At 43.7% G+C, this 21,153-nt stretch overlaps 1 protein-coding gene across 2 annotated transcripts; it reads right to left on the bottom strand.

The window, feature by feature from the left end:
- Window positions 1-1,286: 1,286 nt before the first annotated feature.
- Window positions 1,287-5,102, bottom strand: TWIST1 (twist family bHLH transcription factor 1). Of its 2 annotated transcripts, none has more exons than XM_036247152.1 (2): window positions 4,089-5,060; window positions 1,287-1,333 (listed from the first exon to the last, which is right to left on the bottom strand). In XM_036247152.1, exon 1 carries the CDS (start codon window positions 4,731-4,733, stop codon window positions 4,131-4,133), a length of 603 nt encoding a protein of 200 aa, XP_036103045.1. In that variant the 5' UTR covers window positions 4,734-5,060; the 3' UTR covers window positions 1,287-1,333; window positions 4,089-4,130. The 2 variants fall into 2 exon arrangements, with proteins under 2 accessions (XP_036103045.1, XP_036103044.1); XM_036247151.1 differs by lacking the exon at window positions 1,287-1,333 and adding an exon at window positions 2,909-3,569 and having other exon boundaries at window positions 4,089-5,102.
- Window positions 5,103-21,153: the final 16,051 nt, after the last annotated feature.

Here is a 21,153-nt window from a genome sequence, read left to right as displayed (position 1 = left end):
GTCGCTGACCCCACGGTGCGGCCCGGCTGCCACCCACGCAGGGAGTCTGGGCCCGAGTCCCCTCCCGCGCCCGCTGCAGGTGAGACTCCCGCTCCCCACCGAGTTCTGTTTGGGTTTCCGCGGCGTTTGTTCCCCGCAGGTTTGTTTGTTTTTCTTCAAATTACAGATGCAGGGAAAACCGCCTGACATCATGAGAGCGGGACAAACGCTCACTTTGAAGGATTCCTGGGCAGGACTTCAAGTGAAATCATATGCCTGAGAAGAACTTGATACCGGTCTAGAGAAAATAACCAGTTCTGAGTTTGCCAAACCGTGGAATGTGCAAAATGCTCGACTTTTTTGCAAGAGGCCAAGTGTCCCTTATAAAGCTCCATTATAATATGAGCACGAAGACCGAAGGAGCAAGCAGCTTGTGCCATTGTTGGGTGTGGGAAAAAAGTACACACATTGTGCGAGTTTTTGCTATTTAACGTTAGTTTATATGTTTCACTTGGGGAAGGGTATCTGCAATTATACATGAATTATCAACCGTGAGTGTGCTTATTTAGCAAGTGTGTGCACAAAGAGGGGAAATGTGTATATATGGGAACACACTTGCTGTTTTCTTATGACTGAAGGCTATCAGTCAATCCAACGACATTAAGAGCAAGAGAAAAAACAATTATGTGCACAGTAAACGTTCTTACTCAGTTGTTTAGAAATCACCCAAGACAATTTAATACAATACTTGTCCTCCAGTGAATACATTCTGGTTAAAGGGTTAAGACTCCTGGGTCCAGCCACCACATTAAATTCTCACTTCTGAAACAGAAGTAAATCATCCTAAGTGTCCTTTAAATAAAAATAGATAGCAGAAATAAAATGCAACAGGAAATAACGGTAGAAAGAAAAAAAACACAGGTGGCTTTATTTCTAGTCTAAAAAAGAATTAGTATCATCATGTGTATTGGGGTTGGGGAGGTTGGAAATACAGAAGTAGTCTGCAAGCTGAAAATTGTATTCTCATAGTTGATATTTTCCACCCTGGATTCTTCTCATTCAAAGTAAAACTAGCCACCACCTTGCTTTCATTCATTTGTTTATTTCTCTAAAAATCTAGGGGAAAATATTACCTTCAGTTTAGTATTTAGTATCACTCAACATAAATGTGGCATTTGCTTTTCTCCAAAGTGTTTTCTCTTATAAGAAAAATGGAGAGAGCAAAACACCAGGAAAAAAGGCAAATGAAGATGACCTATTTTAGAAACTTCTAGTTTTTATATCATCAGAGTTAAGATAGAGATTACCTTCTCAGCAATGATGGTCAGCTCCATCCTGATGTACGTCAAGAAATCTGAAATATCAAATAGTCAGACCAAGCTAGTGAACAAGGAGATTCCTCCATGAACAATTTAGAAAATGGAGGTGGTTGGATGATACACACACAAAAGAGAATTACCATCTTGATGCTCTCCCTTATTCTTCTAGGGTACTCTCCTACATTTCTGCCCTACACATACACACACACACACACACACACACACACACACGCACGCAATCTCTCTCTCACTCCACAAATACACCCACATATAATTACTTCCCCATCTCATTATTTGGTAAAGGACTGGCAAAATCCAAAAATTAATTCCCCAAGCCTTCACTAATCTTTTAATATAAGGAAACGCTACAGGCTTCCTATAGTAAAATATGGTCTAAACTATTCACAATCATAAATTTACAATACTGTTAAGTCAGCATTCTGTGAGGATGTGTGGAGAGGAAAGCAAAAACCTTCAGGCAATATAATAACCTCAACCTGAGTTGAGCAAACACGATCTGTTTGCATTCATTTGCCACAGTCATTGTTTGAATTAGGCAGCAAAATTATTTTCCAGTTTGAAAGCTTTTCTATTTACACTTGAATGCAGTAAACTTGATGTAAAAGTTATGAATAAGTAACACAAACTTACCATTTCTAATGATATTAATTACACAAGCCAGGATTTTCCTGGCCCAGAAATAATCAGAATGAAATAAAAATCAAGTACCATTTGTCCCTGTTTTACTTAACTTTATCAGATTTTATATACATAATGTAATAGGGAAGAATTCTGTGTAATTTTGGATAAAATATATTTGCAAATGAACTGACTAGAAAATGAAGAGCTATAGCATTTAAAATTGTAATTGTTCCAATAGTTCGGAGGATACTGAAAGTTCATGTTCTTTGTTAACTGTATTTCACTCCGCATGTTCACTATATATAAAGGAGTATGCCTCCCAAATGGATAACATCAAAATGGGAAAATATTATTAAGTTCGGATTTTCTTTTTAGCAAACATGATACTAAATGTCATTTTCATTCATGAACTAAGAGAGTTAAGCAAATTACCTCACAAATGGATTCTCTTTCCAGCTGAATTAAACTTCATTATTTTCTATGTAATTGTACTCGTTTATATGTATAGAGAGAGTGATAATTTTAACAACACTTTATGCATCCTTCCACTGAAATCAATCCATTATTTAAGAGTCCTCACAAAAATTGGAAGGCATGACAAAAATCCACAGTAACATGACAAAATAGTGCTGGATTCATATTGCTTACTTGCATTTAACTGTTTTACAGTTGCCTCTTCAAAACATAAGAGGGCTGAATAACAAATTTCAGTTTTTGCCGTTGGGGGACCTGATAAGAGATAGAGAGATGCGACTAAGCCCACTGAATGCCAAACTGAAATAATAATAAAGCTGTCTTTCTAAATAACATGCCTGTACCTGTCAGTAGCTAGTTTATTTGAGTTTTTCACTCCTGTGTTTCTATTAGTGCCCCCTCCCTCCTGTGTGCCTCCAGAGTTAAACAAGCAGGTATTTATCTCCAACTTAATCCTGAGCTTTAAAAATATAGACCAAACTCTAAGGTTCTTAAAATTTTCAGTCATATTTATTTATTGCAGAAAAATAATATACAAAGATATTTACAAAACAATCATAAAAATATGAATGCATTTAGACACCGGATCTATTTGCATTTTACCATGGGTCATCAATAAATAAATAGAATGTTGTTTTTTGTATTTTAAGTTTTTTTTTTTTTCCCTCAGAGGAAGAATGAAAAAGGGAATGAACTGACTGTGATTTGGCAAGTCAGTTTGATTCCAGCATTTGTATTTCTAAAGGTGTTCTTAAAACTCCTCTGATTGTTACCATTTTAAAATGGAGAAAGTCCATAATGATGCCTTTCCTTTCAGTGGCTGATTGGCACGACCTCTTGAGAATGCATGCATGAAAAATAAAAATAAAAACATTCTTCGTCATAAAAAAAAAAAAAAAAGGAACACAAACAACTGTTCAAACTTCTATCAGAATGTAGAGGTGTGAGGACGGTGCCGCTGCCCGTCTGGGAATCACTGTCCACGGGCCTGTCTCGCTTTCTCTTTTAAAAGTGCGCCCCACGCCCTGTTTCTTTGAATTTGGGTTCTGCTCTTCTAATTTCCAAGAAAATCTTTGGCATATATATTTATTTTTAGTTATCCAGCTCCAGAGTCTCTAGACTGTCCATTTTCTCCTTCTCTGGAAACAATGACATCTGCAAAAACCCAAAAGGGGGTAAAGTTGGTTATTGTTTAGGTCTCTGTGGCTGTTCTAAGACTGGTGAACACTGTTCTTATCACCACCACCGAGAAATTACGCTGAACAACCTGGAAGGATTTCAGCCCAAGGGCAAGAGGAAGTGGGTGGGCGGAAAGAAGGAGGTGGAATTTGGAAACATTGGTTGTAAAAAGAACGAAAACTTGAAAGCCAGAGGAAAGGGAGGCGCTGGCAACTGTCCTTCCCCATGACCCTTGACTCCTTCGCAGCCTCCCCTCCTGTCTGTCACGCACACGCACCCACACGCACACCTCCGCAAGGGCGCATCCCTCACCAGCTAGCTAGAGCGGGCTGCCTCCAGGGACGCTCGGGGGCGAGGTGGCGGTACCCAGCTGGGTGGGAAGGCTGAGAGGGCAGCGAGAGGGGGCAGGAAGGCGCGGTGGGCAGGGATCCGCGGCCTGGCCGTCAGTCCTCTGCCACCTGGGCGGTGCAGAGACGCAGAAGCGCCGGTCCTTACCTAGGTCTCCGGCCCTGCCGAGGGGGTGGGGAGCTCCGCCTGCTAGTGGGACGCGGACATGGACCAGGCCCCCTCCATCCTCCAGACCGAGAAGGCGTAGCTGAGCCTCTCGTGGGCCACATAGCTGCAGCTTGCCATCTTGGAGTCCAGCTCGTCGCTCTGGAGGACCTGGTAGAGGAAGTCGATGTACCTGGCCGCCAACTTGAGGGTCTGGATCTTGCTCAGCTTGTCCGAGGGCAGCGTGGGGATGATCTTCCGCAGCGCGGCGAACGCCTCGTTCAGCGACTGCGTGCGCTGGCGCTCCCGCACGTTGGCCATGACCCGCTGCGTCTGCAGCTCCTCGTAGGACTGCGGGCTCCCGCCGCCGCTGCTGCTGCCGCCGCCCCCCGCGCCGCCGCCGCCGCAGCCCGCAGACTTCTTGCCGCGCTTGCCCTGGGCCGGGCTGCCGGGCTCCTCACCGCCTCCGACACCCCCGCCCGCGGCCCCGCCGGGCCCCGAGCCGCCGGCTGCGCTGCGTCGGCTGCTGCGCCGCTTGCGCCCCCCGCGCTTGCCGCTCGGGGGCTGCTGCCGGTCCGGCTCCTCCTCGCTGTTGCTCAGGCTGTCGTCGGCCGGCGAAACTGGCGAGCTGGACACGTCCTGCATCATCTCTCGGGCGGCAACGTGCGGCCTCGCAGGCCCGGGGCAGAGGGGCGGCCCGGGGAAGAGGAGGAGAGCCGGGCGCCTCAGCCCGCCAGCTTCCCCCGCGCACGGCGCCGGCCCGGGCGGTGCGGCCCGCCGAGGAGGGAGCGGGAGGAGGGACGGGGAGGATCTCCGCGGGGAGGGCGCGCGGGGGAGGCGGGGAGGGAGGCGGGAGGGGGAGGGGACGGTGTGGATGGCCCCGAGGTCCAAAAAGAAGGCGCCCAGCGGCCGCACGCACACCCTGCTCGGCCTCCTGGAAACGCTGCCGGTGCCGGCGAGCCCGCGAAGTGTCTGGGAGTTGAGCGAAAGCTGCAGACTTGGAGGCTCTTATATCTCCGTGCGGGCGGAAAGTTTGGGGGCAGCGGTGTCATTGGCCTGACGTGGGGAGGAGGGACTTTTCGAAGTTTTATAGGAAAGTTTCCGCTTTCCAGCCCCCCCCCCCCTTCTCCGTCCCCACCCCCACCCCCCTTCCTCGGGGTCTAACAATTCGTCCTCCCAAACCATTCAAAACCGACCTGGCCCCGGCGGCCGGCCCCTCTGCCCGCCTCTTTGCCGCCCTCCCCTTCCCTCCCCGCCGCCCTCCGCCCGCGGGCTCGGGCGATTTTCTTCCGCGCCGGAGCGCGCGGGCCGCGCCCCCGCACCCGAGCGCAGACCCGGGAAGCGGCCGGAGGGGACCGTCGCGGCCGCGGTCTCGGCCCCTCCCGGAGTGGCTGTGTCAGCAGCGAGGGCAACAGCTTCTGCGCAGTGGGTGATGTCTCATTTCGCCCCAGTATCCTCCAGGTCCGTGGGGCCGGTTGGGGATTTCTGGGCGGGGGGGAAAAGGCAAGAAACTTGGCAACCGCGTCGCCCATCCAGTGGTCAAGTAGACAGATCCTGCAGTCCCAAGGGCCAGGCTACCTTGGCTGGCCTGGAGGTCGTGGGCGTTTCTGGAGACGTGGCTGCGCCGCGGGGACTGTGGATTTGCGCCCTGGCCTGCTCTCTCACCCCTGCCCGAGAAGCATCCGAGGTTCTTTTTCTCTTAATAGTGACCCGATCTAAAAAAAGCTTCTCAACACCCAGGGGACTACCCCTCCAAAGGTGCTAGACAGAGGCAGAAGTTCGTTCTTCCGCGGAGAAGGCAGTAGGGCCAGAGGGGCAGCGCAGCGTCTTCGCCTCGGCCCTGATCGCCTGAGCTGCCAGCCCAAGGTGGAGGGCCATTTCGTCCCCATCCCACTCCCAAATAAGGCCTCGCGTGGAGACCTCTCAAGGTCGGACGGGGGTTCAACACTGCCTGGACATTCGGGGTTGCCGGCAGTGAGAGCCTCCTCTCCCACCCCTTTTCCTGGAGGTTCAGTGGTCAAGTATGCTTCCTGCGCCCAAATGCACACCAATTGCTCGGACACTTTTACATTGGAAGCGTTTCAATCTAATAAGGTAACGACGAAGAACCCCAAAGAGGGTGTTAACGTAGAGTCTGGCAAATTGGAAGCAACAAAAGTTGGCGAGCTGGTGAACGGAAGGGAAGCCGCCATGGAAAGGAAGCTCATCTTTGCAGTGCTCGACTTTTTCTGTTTTGGAACCAGTTGGGATAGAATAACGGTTTCATGTTCATGCCTTGCGCTGCAGAGCAAACCCGAGGTCAAAAGCAGTAGTGGTTTGAAGGGTCAGATTTAGGGGTTTGTCAGAGTTGAGTGCCCTGGGCTAGGATCCCCTGCGCAGGCCGAGATCCACTCACGCTCTCCCCACTCTGGACTCATAGATGAGAATTAACTCAGCGAAGCGCCTTTTTCTTGGCGGGACCGAGGGTCGCAGCCCCGGAGTCCGCAGGAGGAGGCTGTGCCCCACTGAGACTTTCCGCTTCGGTCCGGGAAACCCAGGGATCTGGAGCGCCTGGGGCCGGGGAAGGGCTCAGCGTTCTGGGGGGAGTGAGGGCAAGAGACATCCCTCCCGCGGGGGGCGAGCAAGGCTGTGCTTTCTTAGGAGGGGCGATTTTGGGGGTTTGCCTATCACCTTTTTTACAAATATTAAGAAACAATGACCACAGCGTGCCAACTGGCCTGCTTTGAGAGTCGTTGCCATATTTTAAAATCAAAGCCTGTCTGAAAATCAAATTCTACTTGACCTCCATTTAATAGTAGGCAAACAGGTCTCAAAACAAAACGCACACTGATAAGTCACCCATGTGGTTGCATCTTCTGCCTGTAGAACTTTATCTCTTGGAAGCAGAGACTAGGCAGAAATTCTGCCCTACTCCCTCCCTACCAAGTGTTCTTTCTTGTAAATCTGAATGGCAGAGCATTCCAGGATTTTTATTTGAGAGTGGCTGCAGAAATCTTGAAAAATTTCCCCCTTTACCTGTCTCTCTCTCTCTCTCTTTTTAAAGATCAATCTCAAATCTTCATTTTGTTTTATTTTTTTCCCTTTCTCTGAATTCTCAAAAATAAAGAGATCAAATATTTGGACGCTTTCCTTTGTGGCTGTGGGTAAGCAAGACAGGAAAGTGTGGGCAAAGTGTAAAGGAAACCGTACCTGACCAAGGGGAATTGGGGGGGGGGGATGAAAATGGGGGCGGAGAAACTGGAGGAGAAACCGAGTCCATGACAGCGCAGCAGCCAGGGATCATTAGCCAGCCTGGCTTGAAAAGTCATCAATCTGCAAGACTAGTTCTTAAACAAGTGAGCCCAGCCCTTCTCCAGGCACTTCTAGAGGATGAAGAGCTCCTGGCCATTACAGGGACCCTCAGGGCGGAGGCAAAGCTCTGGGTGACAGAATGCTAAAAGAGGGTTTAAAATGAATGACCTAACTAGAACCATCCGGGGACCAAATCTTCCTGACCGAGTCACAATGAATGACTTTAGTTCTGAGAAGAAATTTCTCTTGAACTCTTCCAAGGACGGGAGGATGAGGATGAGACCGGTTCCTGAACGTCGGGGGCTTGATACTCCCTAGTTTGCAAACTACAAAGTTTCCTGGTGGGATTGTCCCACTTTGCTCCTCTGTGGCTCTATCTTACCTAACATTCTGTCTAACAATTTTCTTAGCCACACTTCCTGAGGCAAGAGTAAAGGCAAGATCCCTTTCTAAGTGCTGAGGAGCCAAATGTAATTCCGCATACGTTGCAAACACAACAATAATGATAATTTCAAAAATAGTTTAACATAGGACAGCTTAGTTTTAAAAGCCCAATTTCAAAAATCTTTAAAAAAGCAGTCTTTGAAATGTTCCTTTGAGTCCGAACTCAGCCTGACTTGAATGCCAGTGAAGCACAGCCTTCTTTGGGAATACTGGATTAATGGCAATGTATTCATTTTTGTCTGCTTCTAAAATAAAATTTCTGAATATAATTAAACTGAAAACAAAAAAAGTATTTCTTTTGCACTCGATAATTCAAAATGAGCTTTGTTTTCAGACTGTAAACTTGGCAAGTTTGAGTCCTCTCTGAAGAATGTGTGCTGTGTTAAATATTTTAAGAAAACAGAGGTAACAGAGTTAGCAACCTCATACTGACTATATGCAATAAGTGTATACATATATGGATCTTTACAGTTTGTGGAGATACACTGGCATTCTCTTAGCAACAGACATTTACAAATGTATTTAGAGAAGGAAAAGAAACACACACGATGAAACTGCTAGCAAGCTGGTAAGTTTTGGAGTTGGGTCTTGTACAAAAGATGAGTCATTGAATCTGTCTACTCTTTCTCCTCAGTCTTTGGGTGACCCACCACCTGCTTGCTGGCTTCGAGTTCTGTGAAATAATTTCTCCGACTTGCATGAATGAAGTGCAGGATCATTCACACGGAAGGGGGCGGCAAACTGCAAAAGGCTGCAGGGAGTAGATCTGGATGAGACTGCACACCGGAGATTAAATCTGGGTTTGAACACGGTGCAGGGATTTAAATGAGGGCATTTTTTATCAAAGTAGAATATAAAGTCTGTCAGCACAAGTGACTTTGGCAACTTTGTGTAAAAGCAGATTCTCTGTGACACAGGTAGCCTTCATGATGTTTGAACACCTGGCCCTCACTAAAGGGTCATTCCCTTTCTCTTTTAATGATAGGTTAATTCATGAAGTCAACTGATTCTACCTTTCTCTCTCTAAATTTCTTAAAGGAAAAGAAACTACAGCTATAAAGGATGAAAACCTGAAGTTGGCAATCCTAGAAATAAATTGAAAAAAATATAAAGCTCAAGAAATTGAGTTGCCCACACCACCTCAAAAGAGCAAATCAAATTTTCAAATAAATACCATTTTTTCCACATATCTGGCATCGTGCATTCAAAATGAGGATGTGATAAAGAGACATAACGTGCTGAACTTGTAGGGAGAGAAGAAGCAGAGTGTGGAAATGTGTGCAGTTTTGAAGAGCTTTTCCCAGAACTCTTTATTGGTTCATAGGGTACGCAGGCTGGAAGGTCTGTGGCCCATCTTGCTGTCAATTAACCTACTTGAAATACACTCTCATTTTACGTATTTCCAAGAATTGCTGCAATAATTGAAGGTGTAATGTAAGAAATTCATAGGTATTCATAGAGGCTTTCATCCTGGCCACAATCTTCCTACATCATATGCATTTTTACCTCCTTTTTAATCATCTGATACTTGACAATTTACATATAAATCAAATTAGTTACATTCTGTGTTTTTCCAGCTAAATTTTCCTGTCACTCACTCACAACTTTCATCCCTCTTCACTTCAAGGCGTTTCCTTTTTCTCAAATAGCTTTTCCCAAAGCCTTGAATCCTACATCCATTGTTTGGATTGATTCTTTCTGCAGAAAACATGTTGTTTTTGCTAGTGACCACAAGAGGACACAATTTCCCAGAGAACTCTGTTAAAAAAAAAAAAGCTTATGGAAGAGGAAAGCTAACAACATAGCAAAAATACTACACAATCAACGAATGTCATTTTAGGGATGTCTAGTTGATTTATGTCACTTTTATGAATTTGTAAAAACAAATATGAGGTGGCATTCAAGCTTTAGATTTGGGGAGAAAAATTCATCTGTTTTCTTTATTGTATAACACAAAAGAAAAGCATACAGTAATGAAAACATACTGAATACCATTTTAAGGGGAAGTGTTTATTTGATATTAGCAGAATTTTGCACAAAACTCACCCTGACCAGGAATTTTATTTTCTTAACTTTAGAGCCATGTTTGGCAATGAAAAATAGGTTTTAGAAAACATATGACCATTCCAAAAAGCCTTTGAAAGTTTGAATTTTTAGTGTGGGCATTTGGGATGTCTTTACCTAAACTAAAAATTACATGGAAATTATGTTTTATGTTTTGCCAATTATATTTTAATGCACACACTAGGTTAAGACCTAAAATTATTTTTCAAACATATAGGAAAAGAGGATATTTTAAAAACATTGCCTCCCAACACTTTCCCAGAATTATTACACACAATCTTCGATTTCATTTAAAGTTGCCTTCCTCTTTACTACTGCTTCCGCTCAGAAAAGGTTTCAGGGTGCCTGATTACTTTGTAAATTAAAGTAAGTTAGCCCTGGCCAGTTTGGCTCAGCGGTTAGAGCGTCTGCCTGCGGTCCGGGAGACCCGGGTTCGGTTCCCGCTAAGGGCACGTACTTCGGTTGCAGTTTGTCCCCGGCCCTGGTTGGTCGTGTGGGTGGCAGCCACTCGATGTGTCCCTTCACGTCGATGTTTCTCACTCTCTCTCCCTTCCTCTCTCTCCCTCCCACTCTATCTGTACAAAAAATGGAAAAATGACCTTGGGTGAGGATAAAATAATAATAATAATAATAAAAAAACCTTTAAAAAAAAAAAAGAAATAAAGTAAGTGAAAAGGAATTATGTCTCGATATTTTTCTGGAAGAACTTTATGGTTCTGGTGGAGTGCCATGACAGCCAGTTGGAACCCAGTGCTCTTGTTTTGTATTTGTGTCTCCTTGCAGATCCTCCCTCATCACATTCTCTGAGACCCAGGTGGAGGGGCAGAGCAACGGACCAAAAGACCTGGAAGAGAAGAGAAAAAGACCAGAGAGAGAGCAGAGTAGAACTAAGGAAGCGATGAGGAAGGACAGAGCAGAATGTGGAGAGAGGGTAAACGATGGACCCGGAGCAAGTGAGCAAAAGGGAATCAATGGAGGATAAGGGAATGAGGCTTGATTTGCAGGGGAATCAAATACTTAAATAATGAGAGAGAAAGAAACAATTGCACTTAGCGGGAAATAGAAAAGCACCAGGATTATTTGCCTCAGTTTCCTCTCTAGGAGATTGTTGTAAGTAGCTGCCTGTTCCTTATTGTAGACATTTCATTTTAAAATCCCCATCACTGTCCCCCAAGTCATAACCAATAAGAAGAAACAGGGTGAAGGGCCATGAAACTTATCATTAAAGTTGCTGTTCATCTCATAGACATGCTCTGTCCAGAATTAGAGCAAAGATGGTAACATGCTGTCCTTCCTGGATCTCAGGACGGTGAAGGGGAAGACATCTGGGGGAATACTGACACCATTACTTCTTGAAAAATGCTATGAACCATGATAGGATTTCAGAAATTTTGTATGGTTGCTAAAACTTCTAGCTCATTAGTTATTTTCCACTTGACCTCCAGAATGGGGATCAAACTGGGCGTTTTTCCCAGTAGTTAATCAGGATCAATGCCTTTGCCCGCTCCACCTCAGATCCCTCAGGGAGAGACAGTGTCAGCGATGAGTGTTATTCTCACTCACCCCCTACTCCAGACCCCGAGAGATTGCGAAGTTCTGGTTCTGCCGAGCGGTGCATTCAGGAGATCCGAATTCTGCTTTAAAGTGGCACTAATGAATTGCAACACATTTATTGATTTGTAGTTTAACAAATTCGTCAAAATCTTTAATAATTTTAGGTGCTCTGAGCAAGCAGATTTGGTCTCTGACATCAAGGATGTCACAATCTAATGGGAAAACAAGTGAACGCTTTTGTAACATGGAGAGCCAAGTGCTGGAATAGGTGTCTTCTTTCTCTTTTTTTCCTCTTTTTTATTTATTTTATTGGGTGACATTGGTTCATAAAACCATACAAGTTTCAAGTGTACAACTCAGCAAAACATCATCTGCACACTATGCAGCGCGCCCATAACTCAAAGCAAAGTCACTTTCCATCCCCATTTATCTTCCCTTTGCCCACTTCCACCTACCCCCACCCCTGTCCCTCTGGCTGGGTGACAGATGTTTTCAAGCAGTGCCAAGGAAGGACACTGGACCTGGCCTGAGGCAACAGTATGTCTTTGCATTTGAGAAATCACCTCATTGAGATGGTAGCTTCCAAAGAGACTTCTGGGAAACGTGTCCCAGAGAGAATCTCACAGAAAGGCCTGCAGACCAAAGGAAGATGCACATGTCACGTGGTTTATTGAGTCAGTTTGAAACATACAGAAAGAAAAGGGAATATGTGGCATAAATTAATGTACTAGGTAAGGTTGTAAACGGACAGGAAGGACCATGCTCCCCAGATCTTGGCGTACACTGATCCACAATGTTAATATTCCCTCTCTTCTCTCTTTCTCTTCCTCTGCCACCCCCTCCCTTCCTCTCTATCCATCAGCCTTCTTGTGGATGGGGCCAGAGGTCCGAAGTTCACAGTGTTGGAGGGTGGCAGGAGCTAACATACACTTGCTCCACCAGAGAGACTCGGGGCACACATGCTCTTTCACAGCCGGGCTCGATGCCTGGTCTGCCGGGCAGCCATGTATTTATCTTTCTGTCTTGGACATAAAGCAGGAGGGCCAGATTGGATGTCACCAGCGGGATCCTATTTTAAGATCTCATGAATATGGGGTGCTTCATGAATACTGGGTTCCCTGAGAGCTTCGTGACTATTTGATGCATCCATAGTCTTTCTGTCGCTTCCTACTTGATGTCTAAGATGTCTCTCAGGTCACTTATTTCCATGCTTAATGTCATCTCTCCTCCTTGTTTCTCGTATTCTCTTCAGCAGAAGCAGATATTCATAAATAATATAGCGAGCATACATTGCGGTTTTCCTGAAGTACACATTATTTCAGCTTTCGCCGTGAGGGATGAATGGGGGTGAACCAGGGGAGAAGCAGAAAGGGTAGGAGGAGGGAAAGAAATCGGGAGTGGCACGGGCAAAGGCGTGGGGACCGGCGCATGCATGGTGGCCTTTTGGGGGACCTGTAAGGAGGTGTGGAAGGCTGGAGGTGGAATGGGTGTGGAAGCAGCCAGGAAGGGTACAGAGTTCAGATCACAGTAACTTTGTGTGTTAGTGTGCCATGCTAGCGAATTTGGTTTTATTCTGAATGCAATGTGGGAACAGAAGAACACTGAGCGGGGGAAGTACATGATCAGTTTTATATTTCAGAAATATCAGTCTGTGGACAGACACAGTGTAGGGGATGGATTAGGAAGTGATGTGATTAGATTTAGGAAGATCTTGCATCAACCCACAATATACTTAATGTAAGTATATCAGCCCTGGCTGGTTTGGCTCAGTGGTTGGAGCGTCAGCCTGCGGACCAGAGAGTTCCGGGTTCGGTTCCCGCTAAGGGCACGTACCAAAAAACAAACAAACAAACAAACAAATGTGAGTATATCAATTGACTTATGAGAACTTATGTCATTGTTGTAACTATTGGGGTGTGGACAGGATAATAGAACGTTGAGGGAAAATGATTGGATTAAGGGAGATTTGGGGGCCTCAGTTCTTTGTCTGTAAAATGAAGTCAGTGGATCATTAGAAAGAGTTAAACATATATAAACTTAAAGGATTTTAGAAAATTATCTAGTCTTACTAGTCAGTTTTGCACATGCCGAAGTTTTCTCTACGACTGCTTGTTACTCAGGTTCGGCAATACCTGGAGTCTGAGAATGAGTTTCCTTCCAGTTCTGGAAGCCATGTGTGGCGAGCTGTGGGCCTCAACTTTGATGTCAAAAATGAGTAAAATAGGCAGTGAAGTGGTTTGAAGGGGGGCAGATGGGGCTCCTTCCAGAAACCACCTTATACTTCCCATAGTCATGCTTTAAATCTGTCACTGGTAACTGATTAATTTGGGGCCTGACATTGTCCTCTCCAGGCTCCTCTTGTAGAAGGCAGTGTCCCTAAGGTGAGGTCACCAACACCTTTGAGTGAATCAGATTGTATGTGTTTCTCCAGACGGGAGGGGCTCAGAGTAGCTGGAGGACACTGGGACACGCTGGAGAGGCCGGACTGGAAGGCAGGGAGAATTACGGAGAAAGAAAAGGTGATGGTTCTAGGCCTTGGAGATTTTTCTGAGTGTGGCCTTGGAAAAGGTTGTGGTTCATGGGCCTGTGAGCGCCTTCGTGCTGTTATTCGGGTGGCTGAAGATGTCTAGTTCTGTCGTTTGGATTCAGATCTGATTGGTAGAGCACAACGAGACGGTGAGAAAACAGGAGCCCGCTGGCCTCGTCTCATCATCTCAATTTCTGTCAAGGTCTTAGAACCTTGACATGTGCCCCTCAAATAAGGGATACTCCTATTTACTACCAGGTATAAATCAACAGCAAATAATAATTCATGATCTCTTTGTTTTAACTCTAACGGGTCTGTTTATATGTAGTTGTGTCCAAGACTAGAAATATTTCTGGGGAAGAAGTGATAATGACTAAGAAAACAAAAATATCCATTCATGAGCATCAGCAACCTTAATGCAGTTTTAATTTCAGTCAAGGTTTGGGGGAGAAATCATTGTTAAAAATACCCAAGATAGAGAGACAAAGATGTTAATTCTGAAGCATATTAGCAGGAACTTTTATTAGAATAAAAATAGGAACTTAAATAATTTCCCTAGATGAAGTTAAATGATCGTTCTACTTTAATTTCTTAAAAATTTTTTAAACGTTACAATTGCAGAGCTGGGGGAACTGCTTACAGTCATAGATGGCCCGAGTTAGAACATGGTCTAGATGACGTCCAGAGCCTGCCTTCTGTTTCTGGCAGGACAGAGTGGCCGCAGAGGACAGTGCGGTGGATGACAGCCTGGGTTCTGGAGCCAGTTAGTGGAGGTTCAGACATGGCTCAAGCTCTCACTACATGTGTCCTTCGATATGGTACTTACCCCTTCATGCTTGCAGTGAAGGGGAGAGAAGAATGTATCTCAGATGGTGAAATAACGTCATAAGGCTAACTACTTAAAATGGTGCCTGGCACTTGATTCATGTTTGATATTATCATATTTAAAAATATATTTTTAGTGATTTTTTTTTTTTTTTTTACTTTTTAGAGAGAGAGGAAGGGAGAGAGAAAGAGTAACATCCATTACCTGCCTTCTGGGCATGTGCACTGACCAGGAACCAGCAACGTCTTGGTGCATGGGTCAACCCTCAACCTTAGAGCCACACTGGCTGGCCTGGGCTGATATTATTATTATTTTAGATGAAGACTAATCTATGCAGTAGTACCTTGTAGACAGAGATGAAGCATTTGCACTCAATTCTAAGTGCAAAAGGAAAGGTTTAAAGGGTCAATAAGGAAATTAATTGATGATCTGGTTCTGTTTGAAGAGCAACTCTTCCTATATCCTTGTTTAAGTCCCAAAAGACTCAAAGTTTAGGGTGGGAACACTGATTGGACAAAGTTCAGTAATTTATCTATGCCTGAGCTGCTAAGAGGTGGCAACAGGAGGCATGTGACCTCTTCAATTTCTGTATTGGGTGGTGTTTTGTCTGAGCTGAGTATTCTTATATTCAGCTGTCCACTTGGTTCCACACTATAGGCTTTGCACAGAGAACTTGAACTTATTGTTGCTCTCAAACAACTTGTTCCTTTCATCCCTGAAAATCAATGCATTTCAGTAAATTGTTTATATAATTGTTTTTTTCATTAAAAAATGTTTTTCAATTAGAGTTGACATTCAATATTATATTAGTTTCAGGTGTACAGCCTAGTGGTTAGACATTTATATAACTTATGAAATGATTCCCCCGATAAGTCTAGTATCCACTTGACATCATATATAGTTATTACAACACTGTTGACTGTATTCAGTGGTGTACTTGACTACATCCTCATATTTATCTAATTGTTCAGCCTAAAACCTAGGAGTCATCATTAATCCCTCTTTTTTTTTAGCTCATCTTCTCCTCATCCAAGTGATCGTGAGGAGTGCACTCTGCACCCAGACAGGGGGACTGGGTATTCACCCCATGATAGTACGTTGGTTTGGATGTGGGACATTGAGAACTGCTATAGAGATGGCATTTTCGGAGCCCACAGTGTGGAGACTTTCTGTAGAATAACTTGGTGCTGAGTGGCTCATCTTGAAGTCCATTTCTTTTGTGTTAGTCTTGTCTTCCCATGTAGTCCAATCACCATGAGAAACCAGACTCCTCACCTTCCTCATGGGCTCCATCATGTGAAAAATACATACTCCATAAATATTGTTCATTGATTATTCCTTTCTTTAGAAATGTACAAAAAGTGTATTTTTTAGGTCAAGTATTCCTCAATTTACCTCAGTGTTACCCTAACCCTACATTTTAGCCAATGTACTTGAAGGACAATGAAATGGAGTAATATCTATTACTCAAATATCCTAGATTACAAACTTACTTTAAAACATGTTCAATTGGAGACTCTCTTCCCACAAATAATCAAATATTACCACTAACTGGATTCTGAAATTACTCGGTAAACATATTTTGTATTGCTCACCCAAATGCTGTGTCTAATAATTAGGACAATGTGTTATTTTGTATGGCAGCACCAGAGGGATTTGGATCAGTACCAATATTAGTGAGGAGAGAGAGAAAAAATAACTACAATAACGTAAAACTTATCTATTAATTCTCTGTTTCATTTTCTTTGCAAAGAAGAAGCTGAAGCAGTTGACCCGTGTAGTTTCCAAGAGCCAGAGGTTAGTGTAACACAGTAGTTTAGAGAAAGTATTAAGGGAAGGAAGTGCCTGATCTGAGGCGATGGCAGTTATACTGGGAAGGGTAGTTAGTTCTTGGATGGCTGACATGCCAATCCTGTCCTTTTGTGATAACTCAGGATGGCATAACCATGCAAGGAATGGTCATTTCGCTCATGGTATGAAGATATCATTCCATCACAGGTGTGGGAAGTCAAGAGTATTTACTTGAGAGCATCACTGTGTAGCAGGAATACTGCCAACCCAGGAATATGCCAAGGCCAATGGCATGTATGGTCTTTTCTCTGAGGGAAGAGAGACTGGTTCGGAAGCTACTGCAGTAATCTAGGTGAGAGGTGATTTGACCTAAACTGGGGTGGTGGTAGTGGAGTCGCAGGTGGAAAGATGTGCTCTGATTCCAGGTATATTTTGAAGGTGGAGCCAACAGATTTGCCAAAGATAAGATACTAGGTGTGTGGGAGAGGAATCTAGAATGACTCTAAGACATTTGGTTTGAGCAAAAGAAATGAGGAGTTAGTAACTACGGAGATGAAGAAGGCTGCGATAGAACACGTTTCAGGTGAGAGAGAGAGTTCATCTTAAGACATGTTGAGTTTGTCTGTTAGAAATCCAAGTGGAATTGTTGGCCGGCAGTTGGACATGCAAGTCTGGAGTTTGTGAGAGAGGTCTAGGCTGGAGATAAAGTCTGAAATATACCAGCGTATCAGTAACCTTTGAAGCTATTTAACTACAGGAGATCACTACAGGAGTGAGGGTGTGAGGAAAAGATGAGGATGGAAACCAAAAAAAAAAAAAAAAAAAGAAAAAGATGGTCATCTCTGCTATGGAGAAAACATAAATCACAGAGGGATCTAGGGATTACAGCATTACAGCAAGGTACTATTTTAAGTAGGGCAATATTGCAAAATTAGAGATAACTCATTTTCCCTAGAAGAAACCAGAGTAAACGAATAAGAAGCAATAATCCGTAATAAGCGACATAAAATACTTTTGTAGAGTAAGACAAAAATGAACAGAGTTCACAGAGCCATACACATAAATATTCTCAGAAAAATGTTGGCTAGTGAAGATAAGGGGACCATTCTGTAGGCACCCAGATAGAGAACATGGATGACTTACACAGGAATGAAAATCGGACTACTTAGGTCTTCATAAGAACACATGCCAAAGGAATGTAGTCTAAGAAGTCCATCTCCACAGCCACACTCATGTTTACACATATGAAGAAGTGTGGACAGACTCAGAAAATACCAGTTTGTCCTCTTACCAACAATCAACAAAAAGTCACGTAAATTCTTAGCTTACCGTGAAAGGCCCAAGAACTGTGATGAGCAGTGACAAGGATACAAAGGAACGTAAGTCTGATCAGCTGTTATGAAAATGGCAACAAAAATAACTGCAGAACTAAGCAAATTATTCTTAAAGGAGGACATTTTATAAAAATGTTCATGTATTTATAAATATATACGTAATTGCAGAAGAAGAATTGAGGTAAGTGACAAAAAGTCAGGAGGAAGACATATATTAAACACAAGTAAGATAAGTGAATTAAAAAAACGAGAATATAAAGTCAAACTTGGCTAGGTTAGCAGCAGAATGTATATTTAATGTCCTATATATTTTTTGAATATGTGTAGCTTGTAGGCCTGGGATTCTAGCAAGCTAGTGGTCTCTCTGTCCTATGTATTTTTAAATGGTGGATCAGACACTTGTCCAGTATACAATGTGAACAGGTATCACAACTGTAAGATCCATGGGGTGGATAAGGAAACACACACACACACACACACACACACACACACACACGGAAGTGGGGGCGAGTGGGGAGGGAGAGACCAAAAGTCTAACTATTCCTGGTACTGTGACCTGAAAGAAGTTTTTGGTTTTTTTTTTATCCTCACCCAAGGACATTTTCCCACTTTTTGTTCAGATAGAGTGGGAAAGAGAGGAAGAGAGAGAGAAACATTGACATGAAAGAGACACATCGAGTGGCTGCCACCCACATGACCAACTAGGGCCGGGGACAAACTGCAACTGAGGTACGTGCCCTTAGCAGGAACTGAACCTGAGTCTCTCTGGACCGCAGGCCGAAGCTCTAACCGCTGAGGCAAACCGGCCAGGGAAAAGAAGTTTTTTTCCATTTAATTTTATTGGCGAAGGAAGCACTAGTATTATAAAGGACAAGATCCTTGAGTGCACGTATCTATTAAATATACAACTATTTCTTTTATTTTAAATAATGCCATTTAAGATAGGTTTATAATGTTGTGCTGGCAAAAACAATTCACTAAAAGTAATTTTCCCAAAGGGTAATTTCTTTCTGATTATGTATGGTTTTATTCTGTTATGTTTTGAATATCTTGAATAATATACATACCAATGGTTATCTTCAGTAAATATTGTCTCCCTTAGCTGAGATATTGAAAGTTATTGAGAAGCAATTCTGAGATTTTGTTTCCCGAAATCTGATAGTAAAATGCTGTAATCTAGGTTACCAGTGAAGTGATATTTTCTTGTGAAAACCACTGAACACAGTGAAATCTTAAATGGAAGACTGATGCTTAACTTGAAAGTTTTGTTACCCCTAGTTGGAGGCAAAGGAATATCAATGAACAGTTTATCTCCTACAATTTAATACTATTAGCCTAAATCTGTATGGCTGAGGAGACAGTCACAGCAGACAGATAAACTAATACTATGCTAAATTTATTATAATTTAAAAAACCAAATAAGGTATATTTTAACTATGTTTTCTGAAAAATTTTATTGCATTAAAATTGATACTGCTTATACTGTCATAGTTGAAAATAACTGAGTTGTGTTTCATAAGGTAGGCAGCTGATTTCTGTTCTATCACATCTCATGTTCTTTTCCATTTTGTATATATAGTCAGACCATTTTTCTTTTCTGCAGAGTTAGAGTGGTACCTTGTGAGATGCGGCTAAGGTATGAGGAGTGTGAGCTGTGTTATAAACGGGCTTGGGGAAAGCTATGTAACACTTTCTCCCTCACCGCAGCCTGACATGCCCCGAACCGCGTGAACTTGGCCCTTGCCGATTCGTGTTCTGGCCATAGGCTTCCAAACCTTGTGTGTAGTCTGAGGTCACTCTGCCCTTTAGTGGCCCACGGTCTTAATGAGACCCTATTACGTGCGAGGCGTTGTCCCAAGGAACCTAAGACAAAGAGAAAGATGAGGTAAGATATGGCACTAGAATAAAGAGTTCCCAAAATACAGTGGAGTAAGCAAGGCAGTGTATTTACCTTATGGCAATGTGGATAGGTATTGCAGGCGTGGTTCTGTGGCTCAGCCGTGTTGGATGCTGGAGATTTAACTTTTTACTCTTGTGCCCTCAAAATGGGACTTCCATTTCAGGGATCAAATGGCCACTCCATTTTAATTTTGCCTTTAAGCCAGTGGAAAAGAAGAAGGCAAGGAGGAAGACCTCTCTGAGAGGCCTTCTCTAGCTATTTCGTGAGGCTTCTGCTCATGTCACATTACTGGGTTTTAGTCACAGCCACAACTCACTACAAGTGAGACTGAAGCGTAGTCATTCGCTGGATGGCCATGTCTAGTGTAACCTTCACGGGTCTATTGCTAAAGGAAGAGGGAAGAATGGATATTAAAAGATAACAAGCAGGCCCAGCCGGTGTGGCTCAGTGGTTGAGCATCGACCCATGCACCAGGAGGTCACCAGTTTGATTCCTGGTCTGGGCACATGCCCAGGTTGTGGGCCAGATCCCTAGTGGGGGGCACGTGGGAGGCAGCCAAGAGATGTTCTCTCTCATTGATGTTTCCATCTGTCTCTCCCTCTCCCTTCATTTCTCTCTAAAACCAATAAAGAAAAAAAAACCTTAAAAAAAAAAAAAAGATAACAAGCAGGCTATTTATCAAGGAGTGAAACAAACTGTCACCCTTGACTTTAACCTGACTCCAAGCTTAGAATTTACTCCTTTAGACCTAGTCATAATCTGCATGCGAGGTATACGACCATTTTATTCAGCCTGCAAGTGCTGCTCTAATGAGCAGCTTCAGGTTACGAGCTTTAAGTATAAAATAGTGCAGAACTTACAATATTGAACTATATTGTCTATTCTAGTCCAATAGCTACTCTACTCTTTCTTTTTTTAAATATGTTTTTATTGATTTTTTTTTTAGAGAGATGGAAACATCAATTGGCTGCCTCCTGCATGCCCCTATTGGGGATCAAGCCCGAAACCTGGGCATATGTCCTGGCTGGGAATCGAACTGGGACCTCTCAGTCCATGGGACGATGCTCAATCCACTGAGCCACACCGACTGGGCAATAGCTACTATTCCCAATACTCCCACATTTCCCACCCGGTGTCTGCACAAGCTCGTTTAGTGTCTGTCCCTCATTCTACTGTGAGCTCTCTTTAGGTAAGATAGTGTTGATCAAACTCAAAACGTGTGCTGAGAAAGGAGTCAAGTTCATATTAAGCATCCGATAAATATTTGATAGATTTTTGTTAACTTGGTAGTGAAAGTTAGAACAAGAACTGGATGCTGAACAGAGCAAGGACACTCA

This window comes from Molossus molossus, unplaced genomic scaffold, assembly GCF_014108415.1.
Source record: "Molossus molossus isolate mMolMol1 unplaced genomic scaffold, mMolMol1.p scaffold_m16_p_7, whole genome shotgun sequence".
Classification (NCBI taxonomy): Eukaryota; Metazoa; Chordata; class Mammalia; order Chiroptera; family Molossidae; genus Molossus; species Molossus molossus.
Note: the sequence above shows the minus strand (reverse complement) of the source record. Positions and strands in the feature narration are given on the sequence as shown.

Coding starts and splice junctions, on each gene's coding strand:
- TWIST1 (XM_036247151.1), bottom strand. CDS start 4,733: ATGATGCAGGACGTGTCCAGCTCGCCAGTTTCGCCGGCCGACGACAGC.